This window comes from Ranitomeya variabilis, chromosome 1 (genome assembly GCF_051348905.1).
Source record: "Ranitomeya variabilis isolate aRanVar5 chromosome 1, aRanVar5.hap1, whole genome shotgun sequence".
NCBI classification, from domain to species: domain Eukaryota; kingdom Metazoa; phylum Chordata; class Amphibia; order Anura; family Dendrobatidae; genus Ranitomeya; species Ranitomeya variabilis.
This window is the reverse complement of record NC_135232.1, coordinates 901,445,160-901,463,677: the sequence shown is the minus strand read 5'-3', so window position 1 is coordinate 901,463,677 and position 18,518 is coordinate 901,445,160. Positions and strand designations below refer to the sequence as shown.

General features: G+C 41.7%; 1 protein-coding gene across 2 annotated transcripts in view; it reads left to right on the top strand.

The window, feature by feature from the left end:
• The window catches only part of AP1AR (adaptor related protein complex 1 associated regulatory protein), a 100,043-nt gene that overhangs the window by 31,614 nt on the left and 49,911 nt on the right, over window positions 1-18,518 (top strand). For both annotated transcript variants that reach the window (XM_077278919.1, XM_077278920.1), the window contains exon 5: window positions 11,161-11,257. In XM_077278919.1, coding sequence (XP_077135034.1) covers window positions 11,161-11,257 — 97 coding nt within the window. The remainder of the gene's footprint in view (window positions 1-11,160; window positions 11,258-18,518) is intronic.

Below are 18,518 nucleotides of genomic sequence, written 5' to 3'. Positions count from 1 at the left end.
TAGTTATGATAAGTTTTAATGGCTAACAAAAATAAAATGATGATGCAAAGCAAGCTGTCGAGACTTCTTAGGTCACTTCCTCAGGTATAACAAAGATACTGAAGAAACACAAATATATGAACAAACTAAAAAAACAACAACAGAGGCATTTATGGTATAATAAAGAACATTTAAATAAACAAACTACAGAATCTGAGGGATCTGCTCCAGAGACAGTGAGGGCACCAGGCCTCTGATCTTAGGGTACCGTCACACAGTGCCATTTTCATCGCTACGACGGCACTATTCGTGACGTTGCAGCGTCGTATGATTATCGCTCCAGCGTCGTAGACTGCGGTCACACGTTGCAATACACGGCGCTGGAGCGATAATTTCATGACGTATTTGCGATGTAGAAGCCGTTGGTTACTGTGCGCACATCGTATACAACCTGTGTCACACGATGCAATCATGCCGCCACAGCGGGACACTAGACGACGAAAGAAAGTTTCAAACGATCTGCTACGACGTACGATTATCAGCGGGGATCCGGATCGCAGTAGCGTGTCAGACACAACGATATCGTAACGATATCGCTAGAACGTCATGAATCGTGCCGTCGTAGCGATGAAAATGGCACTGTGTGACGGTACCCTTACTTGGATATTGGGACTATAAAACCTTCACACCACTAATCTAATCCAATTAAGGATTCATTCTCTGAGCTCAGTTTGCTTGCTTATTTAAATGTTCATTTATTATACCATGCCTCTGTTTTGTTTTGTTTTTTGTTTGTGCATATATTTGTTTCTTCAGATACTTTGTTATACCATGCCCAATAAGTCTCTAAATCTTGCTTTCAGACATAAAATAAATTATCTTTGTTAGCCATTAAAAGGTATCATAACTATAAGGTTATCTCATTTTTTTTTCCCACTGAAAGCAATCTTTTTTTTCAACTGGCTAACACCTAACCTCTTTTTTTTCTTAGTCTAAATGGAGTCCCGAAAACCTCGCAGACGTCTGTCGTTTTGTATTAATGCTTTACCGAAGCAGTTCTTTTAATTAGGCAGCATCCATTAGGATAAATGTAGGATTACAGCATTTACACTTGGTGGTTGTTCTCATCGCCAAATAAAGACGTGACTCTATAAATATGAGAAGCCAAAACAGTGTAAATCCATTTACAACATTTTTTTATTGTGAAGCCCAATTAGCATACTAAGAAAAGAGCATAGGATCGTAGTCTGCACATCAATACTCCAGACATACTGATTGGGGCTCACAATCTAAATTCCCTATGGGGACATTCATGATAATGTATATAAAACGATGCGGAATAAGATTGCGCTTATAGCAAAAGCATAATAAATAATCAGTACATAATTGGGGATGTCCCTCGAAAGAGCCATAAGAGCGAAGCCCAGGGTTAGCCAGGATGCATAGCATATATTTTTTTCTGCAATTGGATTATATTGATGTGCTGACTATCCTATGCTATTTAGTGAGTTTACTAATTGCTGTTTAGAATTTAGAAAAAGTTAATGACGCGATTCCAACGGTGATACTTTTAAGCGGACCTAATTTAATTTGTTTATTTTGTCTGTTGTGGAGTTCCTGCTAGACTTTCTGGTAGGATCAGCTCCACTGTAATTTGATATAGAGACTTTATATGTGAAATATTTTGGACTTTTATTGGGACTTTAATTATTTTGCTGTTCCCAGGTTTCTCAAACCTATCTTAACTGTTCTTTGGTGCCACCCAAATTGGTCAAAAGTTTTGCCAAAATAATAATCATTTGCTTTTCAAATGTCTTCTGATCCCACTGCAAAGCAAGTACAATGTGAATTCAGACGGAACGAGGCATGCACTTAACATAATTACTCCTGTCAAAACTGCCTCCCTAGCTGCGCCTCATAGATTGAGGAGCATTGCGTTAGAGAATCGAATTATCAGAAATTCCTCCATGGATCATGTTTTGACTTTCCTGCAGCTGCCATCAGCTACTACCAGAATTGTAATGAGATAATGGAGGGAAGGAGGAGTTCTCTTGTGATGCTGATGGCGTCCGGTGAGCTGGTAGAGGACATCTGGATTCATCACTGCTGCCTACCTCTTAATATCCAGATAGTCAGACACCAAAAAGTGAACATCTGGTATAATAGATATACAATGCCTGTATACAGGCCCATATTAAATCCGATCTCTTACCAGGTGTCACAGTATAAACTGCTTCCCTTATAAGGGTAGGTTCACACTGGGCGTTTTTGCTCTGTTTTTTATGCTAATTTTCAGCTGCTTTTTACAGTACCAGCAAAGTATATGAGATTTCAGAAATCTCATGCACACACATTGGGTTTTTGTGTAGTCGGTATTTTGTGCTTTGCAGCGTTTTTTTTTACATAGGGCATGTCACTTCTTTCAGCCTTTTTTCAGTGTTTTTTCAGCATTTTTCACCCATTAACATGAATGGGTGGTGAAAATGCTGCAAATACGCTAGGTTGACTTTTCTTGCATCGTATTTGCTGCAGAAAAGTCAAGGAGAGCCGGATGTGATGTCACACTCGGCTCTGCTACATCTAGATGGCAGGCTGCATGATGCGTTCATGCAGCCTGTCATCCAGCAGCATAAACATAAGGATGAATGACCTCAGGGAGATCAAAACATCCAACACTGCGGAGACACCATCACGTGTTTCTCAACGCAGTGATCCAGAACGCCCCCATCCCTGAAGGGAAATATGCAAATGCATGTAGAAAAGCCGCGGAGACACCATCACGTGTTTCTCAACACAAGCAATGAATAGCCAGGTCTTTCACCGGGAAGGAACAACCACGGGAAGGGCAGCATCCAATAAAGGAAAACCACCTATGCGAAAACATGGTATCTATCCACAGACAGCTGTTTTGGGGTATTTGCCCCTCATCAGTGTGGAGTAGGAAACTGGCTATTAGGAGCAGTGCCTAGTGAAAAGACTATAAACATAAGGATGAATGACCTCAGGGAGATCAAAACATCCAACACTGCGGAGACAGTGTGCTTCCCTTCCCGTGGTTGTTCCTTCCCGGTGAAAGACCTGGCTATTCATTGCTTGCATTGAGAAACACGTGATGGTGTCTCCGCGGCTTTTCTGCATGCATTTGCATATTTCCCTTTAGGGATGGGGGCAGTGTTCTGGATCACTGCATTGAGAAACACGTGATGGTGTCTCCGCGGTGTTGGATGTTTTGATCTCCCCGAGGTCATTCATCTTTATGTTTATAGTCTTTTCACTAGGCACTGCTCCTAATAGCCAGTTTCCTACTCCACACTGATGAGGGGCAAATACCCCGAAACAGCTGTCTGTGGATGGATGCCATGTTTTGGCATAGGTGGTTTTCCTTTATTGGATGCTGCCCTTCCCGTGGTTGTTCCTTCCCGGTGAAAGACCTGGCTATTCATTGCTTGCGTTGAGAAACACGTGATGGTGTCTCCGCGGCTTTTCTACATGCATTTGCATATTTCCCTTTAGGGATGGGGGCAGTGTTCTGGATCACTGCATTGAGAAACACGTGATGGTGTCTCCGCGGTGTTGGATGTTTTGATCTCCCCGAGGTCATTCATCCTTATGTTTATAGTCTTTTCACTAGGCACTGCTCCTAATAGCCAGTTTCCTACTCCACACTGATGAGGGGCAAATACCCCGAAACAGCTGTCTGTGGATGGATGCCATGTTTTGGCATAGGTGGTTTTCCTTTATTGGATGCTTCCCTTCCCGTGGTTGTTCCTTCCCGGTGAAAGACATGGCTATTCATTGCTTACGTTCAGAAACACGTGATGATGTCTCCGCGGCTTTTCTACATGTCATCCAGCAGCATGACCGCGCGTCAAACACCGCTTCTGATTGGCGGGGAAATCCTCCCTGCCGGTCAGAGAGACGCGGCTCCCCGCTGTCAGAAGAAAGCAGGGACCGCTCAGCTGTGATCAGAGGTGTAAACCTCACCTCCGATCACTGGTGTCAGCTGATGGGACAACTGCTCCCATCATCTGACACCTACAGCCGCTAATTACAGTGAGAGCAGGAGCGGCGGATGGGAGTTTTCATCTGCCACTCCTGCGCTATAAATAAATAATTACAAAAAAAAAGCGTGTGTCCCCCACCCCCCCTAATTTTGATAACCAGCCAGACAAAACTCACAGCTGGGGTCTGCAACCCTCAGCTGTCAGCTTCAGCAAGGCTAGTTATCAAGAATAGAGGGGTCCTGACACTTTTTTTTTTTTTTTTTATTAATTTAAGTAAATAATTAAAAAAAAAAAAAAAAAAAAAAAAAAAAAAAAAACGGCATGGGGTCCCTCCCATTTTGACAACCAAAAAAAACACCATAAGAGGAAAGACCTCCACTATTCTAAACAAAAAACACCAGTATACAGGCAGGGATGCTTACCTGTTCAAGGCCTCCAACAATTGCACTAACCAAGGTACAGCGGACCCAAGTTAAGATGACAAATACACAGGTGCAATAATACCGATAATGCAGCCACCCTACAATCAGGAATTGGCCGCTTGGTGCACCTGTGCAAACAAGTAGTCTGTATGTGGCGTGTTCACACAGGAATGCAAAGTATATGGCTCAGAGCCTATTAATGACGCCATATAGCGGGCTCACCATAATGCATCCTGCGTGAACAGAGGCCACAGTGTACAGAGCCATCTAGGGCCCAGCCGCACCCTGGAAAAATATGCAGTGCACCAAAAACATAACAATGTATGCAAGGTATTGGTCGATATTATGGCCACAATATTTAAGCTGCGAACCCGCGTCAAGGGTCCTTAAATATTGGCAGTCCTAATCTAAAAAAACACCATAAGAGGAAAGACCTCCACTATTCTAAACAAAAAACACCAGTATACAGGCAGAGATGCTTACCTGTTCAAGGCCTCCAACAATTGCACTAACCAAGGTATAGTGGACCCAAGTTGGCTCTGTACACTGTGGCCTCTGTTCACGCAGGATGCATTATGGTGAGCCCGCTATATGGCGTCATTAATAGGCTCTGAGCCATATACCTTGCATTCCTGTGTGAACACGCCACATACAGACTATTTGTTTGCACAGGTGCACCAAGCGGCCAATTCCTGATTGTAGCGTGGCTGCATTATCGGTATTATTGCACCTGTGTATTTGCCATCTTAACTTGGGTCCGCTGTATTTTGGTTAGTGCAATTGTTGGAGGCCTTGAACAGGTAAGCATCTCTGCCTGTATACTGGTGTTTTTCATTTTGACAACCAGCCTTGCTAAAGCTCACAGTTGGGGGCTGGTATTCTCAGGCTGGTAAGGGGCCATTGATATAGGCCCCCCCAGCCTAAAAATAGCAGCCCGCAGCCGCCCAGAAGAGGCACATCTATTAGATGCACCAATTCTGGCTCTTTGCCCGGCTCTTCCCACTTGCCCTGTAGCTATGGCAAGCGGGGTAATAAGGGGTTAATGTCACCTTGCTATTGTAAGGTGACATTAAGCCGGCTTAGTAATGGAGAGGCGTGGACACCCATCTATTACTAATCCTATAGTAATTAAAGGGTTAAATAAAAACACACATGCAGAAGTCTTTTAATGAAATAAAACACCATACAGTTTTGACCATCTTTTTATTATTCTGCCATTCGAAAGCAAAGCCTTCGATCTTCTGTAATAAAAAAAAGATAAAAAAACAAAAGTATACTCCCTGATCCGTCGTAGTCCGATATAACATGTGTCCCACTCAGAATCTGGGGGAGATAAAGCTTACAACCGGGAGCGCTGCTAATGCGACCGCTCCCGGCTGTAAGCTACTGGGGAATAAATGAGACGGAGCAGGCGCAGGCTCAGTAACTTTCGGTGACGTCGCTGAGCCTGCGCTCCCTCACTGCCTGACCTCAGGTAACCTCTGGACCGTGGGAAAATGCCCGGGAATAGGATACCGCAGGTAATGTATCTATTCTGTCTATTCTATTCTATCAATCTATCTATTCTATCAATCTATCTGTTCTATCTATTCATTCTATCTACAGGAAGTTGTTTTTTTTTTTTTTCTGTGTGCACTCAACTTTATTGGCATGCACAAAGAAGAAAAAAAACGCATGAAAAACGCACCTAAACCTGCGTTTTTGGCACAGCTTCTTTCCTGCCAAGATGATCAGGTTTTACTTCAGAAAAAAACCACAGCAAAAACACCCTGCGTGAACTTACCCTGTGGGTATGTGCACACATTGCAGTTTTGCCCCCCTTTTTTTGAGATTTCTGAAGTCTCGTGCATCTGCTGCTTATTTTTCCCTTGCAGATGTGAAGATGTTTCTTCAGTATTTTTTTCCAGTGTTTTTCATTCATTCATTCATTCATATGAATGGGAGAAAAATGTGTCAAAACAGTGTGTCACAAATTTCTCAGCATTTTTCCTTCCAAGAGTAGCGTTTTTGGTTCAGAAATGTTGTGCCTTATACATACCGGTACTCAACGTCTGCACATACCCTGTGGCTACATAATAATGAGTATTTGGTGACTTTGGATGTAGTGGATTTTCTGCATGTAAGTAAATTCGGTTACTTGCCTTTTTTTCAGTGCGTTTTTATCACGTTTTTGACACTGTAGCTTTTTCTTTTTGGTGTGTCAAAATTTAAAATACAGTGGATTTATAATGTATACTGCCTGGTATTTGGCTTTGACATAATGCGGATTTCAAAAACGCACTGCAGTTCAGTCTACACTGAGTGAAAACCCCACAGTGGGCATGAGGCTTCTCTATATCCCATCCACTTAGTTGGAACTTGAAGGCGCTTAGTATTTGGCATAGTGAAAATACGCAGCATCACAAACTCATCATGGGAACTTCACGTAATGGTTCTAGCAGGGCTGAGTTTTTCAGGCTTCCCTCACAATCTTTGTTCTGCTAGGTATTTGTAGGTTATCTGAGGATCCTGGGAAAATCTGTTACTTGGCCATTTTTAAGCCGCCTAGCTGTGCAAAGCTCGGAGCAGGGTTGAGGTTTTGTAGGTCTCCCTTGGGAGATGCTAATGTGTTCTTCTCTCTTGTATAAGAGCTTTTCACTTACAAAGAGAAATTGCTGATCCCTTCATTTTAGAAACGTGTAGAACCCAGTGTCTGTCAAAGGTGGATTTTGATGGTTCATGGTCAAGCAGGTTCATTAAATTAACGGTCTCCATTGTGTTTGTGAATAACCTTTCATGTTTTTTATAAAGGGTATCCGTGTGGGAGACTTCTTAGTCACCGTAAGGTAGATTGGCATGGGTATAACCTGGACTTCTATCGGAAGACAAACAAAGATGCACACCACACACCAGGTTGCCTTAAAGAAACTCATTTCTTATGACAAAGACCCATCTTTTTATAGGGTCTCTAATCACAGCAGAGATTGCAGAATAGTTGCATAACTATTGGTAAAGGCAATAACTTGCCACAGTATATGATGGCTGCCTTTATGGCGCCTGAACTACATCTCAAAAACCACCATAAGCAATTTGTCTTTGGCAAAAATAGAAGTCCGGACTCTCCCTTAGTCCCATCCCAAAAGGAGAGTTTGATCTCCATCTGAGAATTAAAACTCCCACCCTGGGAAGGCCAAATAATGCCCAAACAAGGATGTTATGGAGACAGATGATAACTACCAAAAAATTCAAAACAAATGTAACTAATTTTCACAACCATCGTTGTAATTACATTTTCCCACCATAGATCAATAGTGCACTTGAAAATAAAAAAAACTTTGTAATATATATTATCAGAAGAATCTTCTTCGTTATCCCTCAGAACTGATTAACCATTCTCAAAATTCTCCATTGACAGGTAAAATTTGTATTTGGTGAATAAATACTTCCATTATGTAGGTAGGAGGTGACATTTGGTGAACTTTCAGCAGAATGTCTGACTGCCTTCAGCTAATCCCCCTCCATACAATTTTAAAAGCACAAACTGTCAATTCTTATCTCAGTAATGGAAACCTTTGTCTTCATTAAAGGGGTTTTCCCATCTCAAAGATCCTATCCCAATATGTAATAGGTGTAATAATATTGGCAAATACCTCCAATTAGAAATGTATTATAGTTTTTCTGGTTCGCTATGTCTCTTTCCTCATGTGCAGGCATTGCAGGACCTTAGGTATCCATGGTTACAATCTGACGCAACTTGCTAACTGACTCACTTTATCAATGGTCGTAACCATGGATGCCTAAGGTCCTGCAATGCCTGCACATGAGAAAGAGCCCACGAATCACAAAAACTATACTGCATTTCTAATTGGAGGTGTTTGCTATTATATCCATGAGCAAGAAAAAAGGGGTGGCACTCACCATTCCATTTAAAAGTTCTTTTTATTGGTCCATGTTAAAACATGCAAGCAGGAAGGCATTCATCTGGTACAACAGAGAAACCGTTGAAGCGGACGAGGTGCAAAATGGCCGTCATTCGCCATGCATCAAACGAGAATGCCTTCCTGCTTGCATGTTTTAACATGAACCAATAAAAAGAACTTTTAAATGGAATGGTGAGTGCCACCCCTTTTTTTGGTTGCTCATGGACATCACCTGAATTGCTTTTCCTCACAGTAAGCACCCGCGATCCTAGGGGCAAGATATAATCCAAAACTGACACAAAAGCAGTGTCACAGCGGTGCCGTTTTTCTGCTCTGTGCACATTATTATTATTACTACACCTCCTATATATTGGAATAGGATCTTGGAGATGGGAATACCCTTTTAAATACAGAATTTAAGGTCCAGGAGGATAAAGAAGCTGATTTATCTTATAACAAATTTGCTTAATTTTATGTGTATTATTGATTTATGGATTAAATATTAAAACAGTGGTTACTCTCTGAGCTTTCAGTATTTTAGTGTCTGTGCTGTTATTGAATTTTAATATTTTAGGCTGCATTCATACTTTGTTTTTTTGCTGAGATCCGCGTAATCAGGAGACAATGATGGATGTTGTATTCAGCACCTGCTGTGTCCCTCCTGTGTAAAATAAAGAATTAAATTTGAAAAAGGCTCAGTTTTCATAACCAGCAGAGGGAAAGCCCACGGCTGGAGGCTAATGTAAATAATCTGGGAAAAGGGACAATATCCCATAATGTTCCCAGGCTATTAATAACCGCTCACAGCTGTTTGCTTAGCCTTTCCTGGGAAATTTACAGGGACCCCAGAAAAAAAATGACGTAGGGTCCCCCTATAAATTCAGGCCAGCAAAGGATAAACAGACAGCCGTGGTTTGATATTAATAGCGTGGGAAGGGGCCAGAGATATTGCCCTCCACCTCACCAGACTACCAACATCAGCCCTCAGCCGCCCCAGAAATGGTGCATACATAAGATGCACCAAATCTGGTGCTTAACTTCGCTCTTTCCACTTGCTCTGTGGAGGTAGCAAGTGGGGTAATAGGGTTGGGGTTGATGTAACCTTTGTATTGTATCCCATTACTAACTCTATACTAAGTAATGAAATGGACACACCGCAAGAATATAATCTTTTATTTGAAATAAAATAAAGCACCCTGTTTTACACTTTTATTTAAAGTTGTACTCCCATTTCCCCTGTAAAAAACAAAACAACTATATCCCTCACCTGTCCGATGTGAAGTTAATCCATACTGTCCCACCCCATAATCCATTTCTGCGATATCTCATTTTTAACATGAACGGTGCCATGATGTGTCTGTTCACGCTGAACAGCAGGACACAATGAGCTGCTGCCGGCGCAGTTTACGGTGCGCTGCACGATTAACTGCTGTGACCACAATGAGATCGCAGTGAGAATTTTCTCATGAATCTCTCGGTGATCTCATTGAGGTCACCACAGTTCATCCGTCCGCTCAGAGTGAAGTGAGCCTGGGAATGCACCTTCTGTGACTGGCAGTAACCTCTATGACGTCACCACTCGTCACTGAAGCTGTGCTCGAAGCACATCATTGTCTCATGGTTTTCAGCCTGGACTGTCACATCTGCCACCGTTCAGGTTGTAAACCAGATACCGCAGAGATGGACTACGGCGTGGGACAGTATTGCTTATCTTCACTTCAGACAGGTGAGGGATATGGTGGCTGTTTTTGTTTTACAGGGGACAAGTTTTTCAATGGATTAAGCATAAGGTGATTATTATGGTTGTTTATTGTTTTCTGTCTTTCACCGGGTATAAGGGCTCAATGGAATAAGCATAAGGCGAGAGTATAACTTTGTTTTTTATTTTTAAATAAATATATAAAACAGGGTGTTTATTTTTATTTTAAATAAAGGATTTTATTCTTGCTGTGTGTTTATTTCCATACTACTATGGGGTTAGTAATGCTAACCCCTGGGCTTGATGTCAGCTGACAATACAAAGGTGACATCAACTCTACAAATATCGCCCCACTTGCCATCACACCAGGGCAAGTGGACAGGGCTAGGCTAAGCGCCAAATCTTATGGATGCGCCATTTCTGGGGCGGCTGATGGCTGATATTGGTAGCCTGGGGGGAGGACAATATTTCTGACCCATTCCCAGGCTATTAATATCAACCCACAGCTGTCTATTTTAGTCTTTATTGGTTTGAATTTATAGGGGGAGCCTACGTGTTTTTTTTTTTCTGGGGTTCCATGTAAATTCAGTATTTAGTGAGTTTTTTAACTTCAATATTTGTAAGCCAAAATCAGGGATAGGTGAAAAATGCAGAAGTGGTGATGTATTTCTATTATACTTTTCTTCCTGGGTTTTGGCTTACAAATACTGAGGTAAAAAACTCCAAACCAAATTCTGAACGTGTGCACGTGGCCTTAGATTTAATTTTGCTTTACTCACATAATAATAATAATAATTTTATTTATATAGCTCCAATATATTCCACAGCGCTTTACAAATTATAGAGGGGACTTGTATAGACAATAGACATTACAGCATAACAGAAATCACAGTTCAAAATAGATACCAGGAGGAATGAGGGCCCTGCTCGCAAGCTTACAAACTATGAGGAAAAAGGGAAAAACGAGAGGTGGATGGTAACAATCGCTTTAGTTATTCGGACCAGATCACACATAGTCTTACCAACATAGAAAATACAGCTTCTGCAAAATTGCAGTAAAGGATCGTCTGAACATTGCTATTTATTCTATAAATTTTAATTAGGTAATGTGACCAGATGGAGCCACTGGCTAAAGATTTAATTTACTTTTTTAATAGACCCTTAAGCGAGGAAGAAATATCTGACCTAAAGGAAAGACACTACAATTCCATTACTGAGCGTCAGAAAGTGGACGATGTCAAGATACAGAATGAGGTAATGATTATATTATTTCTTCATCGCGTCTATTTAAACAAATGGACACATTACTTTGTACTGACTTGATAACAGTGGTCATATATGGAGGGCCTTATAATACTGATCATATATATATACTAGCTGTACTACCCGGCTTCGCCCGGGTTAATGACTGCTGTTAGCAAAATAGAATGTGTTAACAAAAATTTATTCTGCACACAAAAACCACAAAACAAATAGATAGAAATGTAATTATTAAAAGGCAAAAACTAAGCAAATAGAAGCATTTCACAACATATATTAGCTTTGTTATATTGAGAATGTCTTTGTTGCCTATATTAACCAATCAGAGCTCAGGTTAATTAACTGTAGCAAAATAGAAGCTGAGCTGTGATTGGTTGCTATTGGCAGCCTGATAAATCCCCAGCCAACAGGAAGCCCTCCCCCCTGGCAGTATATATTAGCTCACACATACACATAATAGACAGGTCATGTGACTGACAGCTGCCGTATTTCCTATATGGTACATTTGTTGCTCTTGTAGTTTGCTTATTAATCAGATTTTTATTTTTGAAGGACAATACCAGACTTGTGTGTGTTTTAGGGCGAGTTTTATGTGTCAAGTTGTGTGTGTTGAGTTGCGTGTGGCGACATGCATGTAGCGACTTTTGTGAGATGAGTTTTGTGTGGCGACATGCGTGTAGCAACATTTTGTGTGTTGAGTTGCATGTGACAGGTTAGTGTAGCAAGTTGTGTGCAGCAAGATTTGTGCATGGCGAGTTTTGCGCGTGGCGAGTTTTATGTGTGGTGCATTTTGAGTATGTGCAAGTTTTGTGTGAGGCAACTTTTGCATGTGGTGCAACTTTTGTACATGTGGCAATTTTTCTGTGTGTGCAAGTTTTGCATGAGGTGAGTTTTCCATGAGGTGAGTTTTGCACGTGTGGCGAGTTTTGCGTGAGCCTAGTTTTGCATATGGCGAGTTTTGCATGTAGCGAGTTTTGAGTGGTGACTTTTGTGTTTCGACTTTTATGTGGCGAGGTTGGTGTGTGTGTGTGGTGAAATGTGTGCTGAGGGTGGTATATGTGTTCAAGCACGTGGTAGTGTGTGGCGCATTTTGTGTTTGTGTTCATATCCCCGTGTGTGGTGAGTATCCCATGTCGGGGCCCCACCTTAGCAACTGTACGGTATATACTCTTTGTCGCCATCGCTCTCATTCTTTAAGTCCTCATTGTTCACATCTGGCAGCTGTCAATTTTCCTCCAACACTTTTCCCTTCACTTTTTCCCCATTATGTAGATAGGAGCAAAATTGTTTGGTGAATTGGAACGCGCGGGGTTAAAATTTCACCTCACAACATAGCCTATGACGCTCTCGGGGTCCAGACGTGTGACTGTGCAAAATTTTGTGGCTGTAGCTGCGACGGTACAGATGCCAATCCCGGACATACACACATACATACATACACACATTCAGCTTTATATATTAGATATACCTGTATGTAATCTCCTGTATATAGTATATACCTGTGTGTCATCTCACCTATATATAGTATATATCTGTGTGTCATCTCCTGTATATAGTATATACCTGTATGTCATCTCCTCCTATACATAGCATATACCTGTGTCATCTCCTCCTGTATATACTATATACCTGTAGGTAATCTGCTCCTGTATATAGTATATACCTGTGTGTCATCTCCTCCTGTATATAGTATATACCTGTATGTCATCTCCTCCTGTATGTAGTATGTACCTGTATGTCATCTCCTCCTCTATATAGTATATACCTGTGTGTCATCTCCCCTGTAAATAGTATATACCTGTGTGTCATCTCCTGTATATAGTATATAGCTGTATGCCATCTCCTCCTGTATTAGCCCTCGTTCACACGTTATTTGGTCAGTATTTTTACCTCAGTATTTGTAAGCTAAAATGGCAGCCTGATAAATCCCCAGCCAACAGTAAGCCCACCCCCTGGCAGTATATATTAGCTCACACATACACATAATAGACTGGTCATGTGACTGACAGCTGCCGGATTCCTATATGGTACATTTGTTGCTCTTGTAGTTTGTCTGCTTATTAATCAGATTTTTATTTTTGAAGGATACCAGACTTGTGTGTGTTTTAGGGCGAGTTTCGTGTATCAAGTTGTGTGTGTTGAGTTGCGTGTGGCGACATGCATGTAGGGACTTTTGTGAGATGAGTTTTGTGTGGCGACATGCGTGTAGCAACTTTTTGTGTGTCGAGTTGCATGTGACAGGTTAGTGTAGCAAGTTGTGTGCAGCAAGTTTTGCGCATGGCGAGTTTTGCGCGTGGCGAGTTTTATGTGTGGTGCCTTTTGAGTATGTGCAAGTTTTGTGTGAGGCAACTTTTGCATGTGTTGCAACTTTTGTGCATGTGGCAATTTTTCTGCGTGTGGCAATTTTTCTGCGTGTGCAAGTTTTGCGTGTGGCGAGTTTTGCACGTGTGGCGAGTTTTGCATGTGGAGAGTTTTGCGCGTGGCGAGTTTTGAGCGGCGACTTTTGTGTTTCTACTTTTATGTGGCGAGGTTGGTGTATGTGTGGTGAAATGTGCACTGAGGGTGGTATATGTGTTCGAGCACGTGGTAGTGTGTGGCGCATTTTGTGTGTGTGTTCATATCCCCGTGGTGGTGTGATTATCCCATGTTGGGGCCCCACCTTAGCAACTGTACAGTATATACTCTTTGGTGCCATCGCTGTCATTCTTTAAGTCCCCCTTGTTCACATCTGGCAGCTGTTAATTTGCCTCCAACACTTTTCCTTTCATTTTTTCCCCATTATGTAGATAGGGGCAAAATTGTTTGGTGAATTGGAAAGCGCGGGGTTAAAATTTCACCTCACAACATAGCCTATGACGCTCTCGGGGTCCAGACGTGTGACTGTGCAAAATTTTGTGGCTGTAGCTGCTACGGTTCAGATGCCAATCCCGGACATACATACATACATACATACATACACACACACACACATTCAGCTTTATATATTAGACTAGCTGTACTACCCGGCTTCGCCCGGGCTAATGACTGCTGTTAGCAAAATAGAATGTGTTAACAAAAATTTATTCTGCACACAAAAACCACAAAACAAATAGATAGAAATGTAATTATTAAAAGGCAAAAACTAAGCAAATAGAAGCATTTCACAACATATATTAGCTTTGTTATACTGAGAATGTCTTTGTTGCCTATATTAACCAATCAGAGCTCAGGTTAATTAACTGTAGCAAAATAGAAGCTGAGCTGTGATTGGTTGCTATTGGCAGCCTGATAAATCCCCAGCCAACAGGAAGCCCTCCCCCCTGGCAGTATATATTAGCTCACACATACACATAATAGACAGGTCATGTGACTGACAGCTGCCGTATTTCCTATATGGTACATTTGTTGCTCTTGTAGTTTGCTTATTAATCAGATTTTTATTTTTGAAGGACAATACCAGACTTGTGTGTGTTTTAGGGCGAGTTTTATGTGTCAAGTTGTCTGTGTTGAGTTGCGTGTGGCGACATGCATGTAGCGACTTTTGTGAGATGAGTTTTGTGTGGCGACATGCGTGTAGCAACATTTTGTGTGTTGAGTTGCATGTGACAGGTTAGTGTAGCAAGTTGTGTGCAGCAAGATTTGTGCATGGCGAGTTTTGCGCGTGGCGAGTTTTATGTGTGGTGCATTTTGAGTATGTGCAAGTTTTGTGTGAGGCAACTTTTGCATGTGGTGCAACTTTTGTACATGTGGCAATTTTTCTGTGTGTGCAAGTTTTGCATGAGGTGAGTTTTCCATGAGGTGAGTTTTGCACGTGTGGCGAGTTTTGCGTGAGCCTAGTTTTGCATATGGCGAGTTTTGCATGTAGCGAGTTTTGAGTGGTGACTTTTGTGTTTCGACTTTTATGTGGCGAGGTTGGTGTGTGTGTGTGGTGAAATGTGTGCTGAGGGTGGTATATGTGTTCAAGCACGTGGTAGTGTGTGGCGCATTTTGTGTTTGTGTTCATATCCCCGTGTGTGGTGAGTATCCCATGTCGGGGCCCCACCTTAGCAACTGTACGGTATATACTCTTTGTCGCCATCGCTCTCATTCTTTAAGTCCTCATTGTTCACATCTGGCAGCTGTCAATTTTCCTCCAACACTTTTCCCTTCACTTTTTCCCCATTATGTAGATAGGAGTAAAATTGTTTGGTGAATTGGAACGCGCAGGGTTAAAATTTCACCTCACAACATAGCCTATGACGCTCTCGGGGTCCAGACGTGTGACTGTGCAAAATTTTGTGGCTGTAGCTGCGACGGTACAGATGCCAATCCCGGACATACACACATACATACATACACACATTCAGCTTTATATATTAGATATACCTGTATGTAATCTCCTGTATATAGTATATACCTGTGTGTCATCTCACCTATATATAGTATATATCTGTGTGTCATCTCCTGTATATAGTATATACCTGTATGTCATCTCCTCCTATACATAGCATATACCTGTGTCATCTCCTCCTGTATATACTATATACCTGTAGGTAATCTGCTCCTGTATATAGTATATACCTGTGTGTCATCTCCTCCTGTATATAGTATATACCTGTATGTCATCTCCTCCTGTATGTAGTATGTACCTGTATGTCATCTCCTCCTCTATATAGTATATACCTGTGTGTCATCTCTCCTGTATATAGTATATATCTGTGTGTCATCTCCTCCTGTATATAGTATATACCTGTGTGTCATCTCCCCTGTAAATAGTATATACCTGTGTGTCATCTCCTGTATATAGTATATAGCTGTATGCCATCTCCTCCTGTATTAGCCCTCGTTCACACGTTATTTGGTCAGTATTTTTACCTCAGTATTTGTAAGCTAAAATGGCAGCCTGATAAATCCCCAGCCAACAGTAAGCCCACCCCCTGGCAGTATATATTAGCTCACACATACACATAATAGACTGGTCATGTGACTGACAGCTGCCGGATTCCTATATGGTACATTTGTTGCTCTTGTAGTTTGTCTGCTTATTAATCAGATTTTTATTTTTGAAGGATACCAGACTTGTGTGTGTTTTAGGGCGAGTTTCGTGTGTCAAGTTGTGTGTGTTGAGTTGCGTGTGGCGACATGCATGTAGGGACTTTTGTGAGATGAGTTTTGTGTGGCGACATGCGTGTAGCAACTTTTTGTGTGTCGAGTTGCATGTGACAGGTTAGTGTAGCAAGTTGTGTGCAGCAAGTTTTGCGCATGGCGAGTTTTGCGCGTGGCGAGTTTTATGTGTGGTGCCTTTTGAGTATGTGCAAGTTTTGTGTGAGGCAACTTTTGCATGTGTTGCAACTTTTGTGCATGTGGCAATTTTTCTGCGTGTGGCAATTTTTCTGCGTGTGCAAGTTTTGCGTGTGGCGAGTTTTGCACGTGTGGCGAGTTTTGCATGTGGAGAGTTTTGCGCGTGGCGAGTTTTGAGCGGCGACTTTTGTGTTTCTACTTTTATGTGGCGAGGTTGGTGTATGTGTGGTGAAATGTGCACTGAGGGTGGTATATGTGTTCGAGCACGTGGTAGTGTGTGGCGCATTTTGTGTGTGTGTTCATATCCCCGTGGTGGTGTGATTATCCCATGTTGGGGCCCCACCTTAGCAACTGTACAGTATATACTCTTTGGTGCCATCGCTGTCATTCTTTAAGTCCCCCTTGTTCACATCTGGCAGCTGTTAATTTGCCTCCAACACTTTTCCTTTCATTTTTTCCCCATTATGTAGATAGGGGCAAAATTGTTTGGTGACTTGGAAAGCGCGGGGTTAAAATTTCACCTCACAATATAGCTTTGACGCTCTCAGGGTCCAGACGTGTGACTGTGCAAAATTTTGTGCCTGTAGCTGCGACGCCTCCAACACTTTTCCTTTCACTTTTTCCCCATTATGTAGATAGGGGCAAAATTGTTTGGTGAATTGGAAAGCGCGGGGTTAAAATTTCACCTCACAACATAGCCTATGACGCTCTCGGGGTCCAGACGTGTGACTGTGCAAAATTTTGTGGCTGTAGCTGCTACGGTTCAGATGCCAATCCCGGACATACATACATACATACATACATACACACACACACACATTCAGCTTTATATATTAGATAACAGTATACATGGATCATACATGACGGTGACTTGTATAGTACATTACATTGTGCATTATTTCAAATGAGCTTTAGTGGTTCATGTATAGTTTCCTCCTGGCTTCTCTCCATTTTTGGGGAAGTCTTTCTATTAGATTTTGAAAGATGATTGAGGTTTGGCATTTCTTCATCCACAAGAGCAGAGCTAAGGTCCGGCAGCGATGTTTGCAAACTAGAACTATTCTTTATTTACGGGTATCTTGAAACAGGAAACGGCCTTTCTTATAGCTAGAAACGCATAGTTACCCCACAGAATGTGTTTTTTCTTCTGCTCCAGAGTTGAACAATTGCAAGAAGAAAAGTAAGTGAACCCTTTAAAATTCCCTTTAATTCTGCATAGATTGCTAACATAATGTGGTCTGACTAGACTAATACTGCACAAACAGTTGTATGTGTCTTTTATTGAACATGGAAAAATTAACTTCCACATTGCAGGAAGTAAATGTAAGTGAACATTGAATTATTTACCTTTAGATCCCTGTAAGCAGCAATCGCCTCCTCCAAATATTTCCTGTAACTACAAACAAGATACGCTCTACATACATTTGACCATTCCTCCCTGTATATGTTTCAGTTCATCGATAGAGCTGCATGCCTGGTGTGCACAGCCATATTCAGGTTATGTCCCATTATCTCAATAGGGTTATTGTCAGGACTATCACTTGGACATTTCAAAATAAGAAATCTTCAAGAGTGCATAAGATGATTAACTTGTATGTTGATTCGTTGTCTTGTTACATCAACTAACGTCTCTTCAGCTTGAGATCATGGACAGCTGCCCTTACATTCTTCCTGGAAATATTTGGGCTTAAATGAATTGTGTCCAGAGACAGGAAAGCAGCCCCTAATAATAATGCTGCCTCCAGCATGCTTCACGGCTGGGATTAACCTTTGGTTTCAGTATTCAGTGTTAATTTTCCCAGAACATCCTGGTGGTCTTCATTGAACGTAAAGTGATTGTTCACTACTATGATACTGTTGACTTATCCTCAGAATAGGTCACTAATATCAGATCAGTGGGTGTCTGACATGTGTGAGCAGAACAGTATAACTCTATACAAGAAGGAATAGGAGCTGCAGTAATGGGGAGCAACCAGTCACTGAGCAGAGCTCAGAT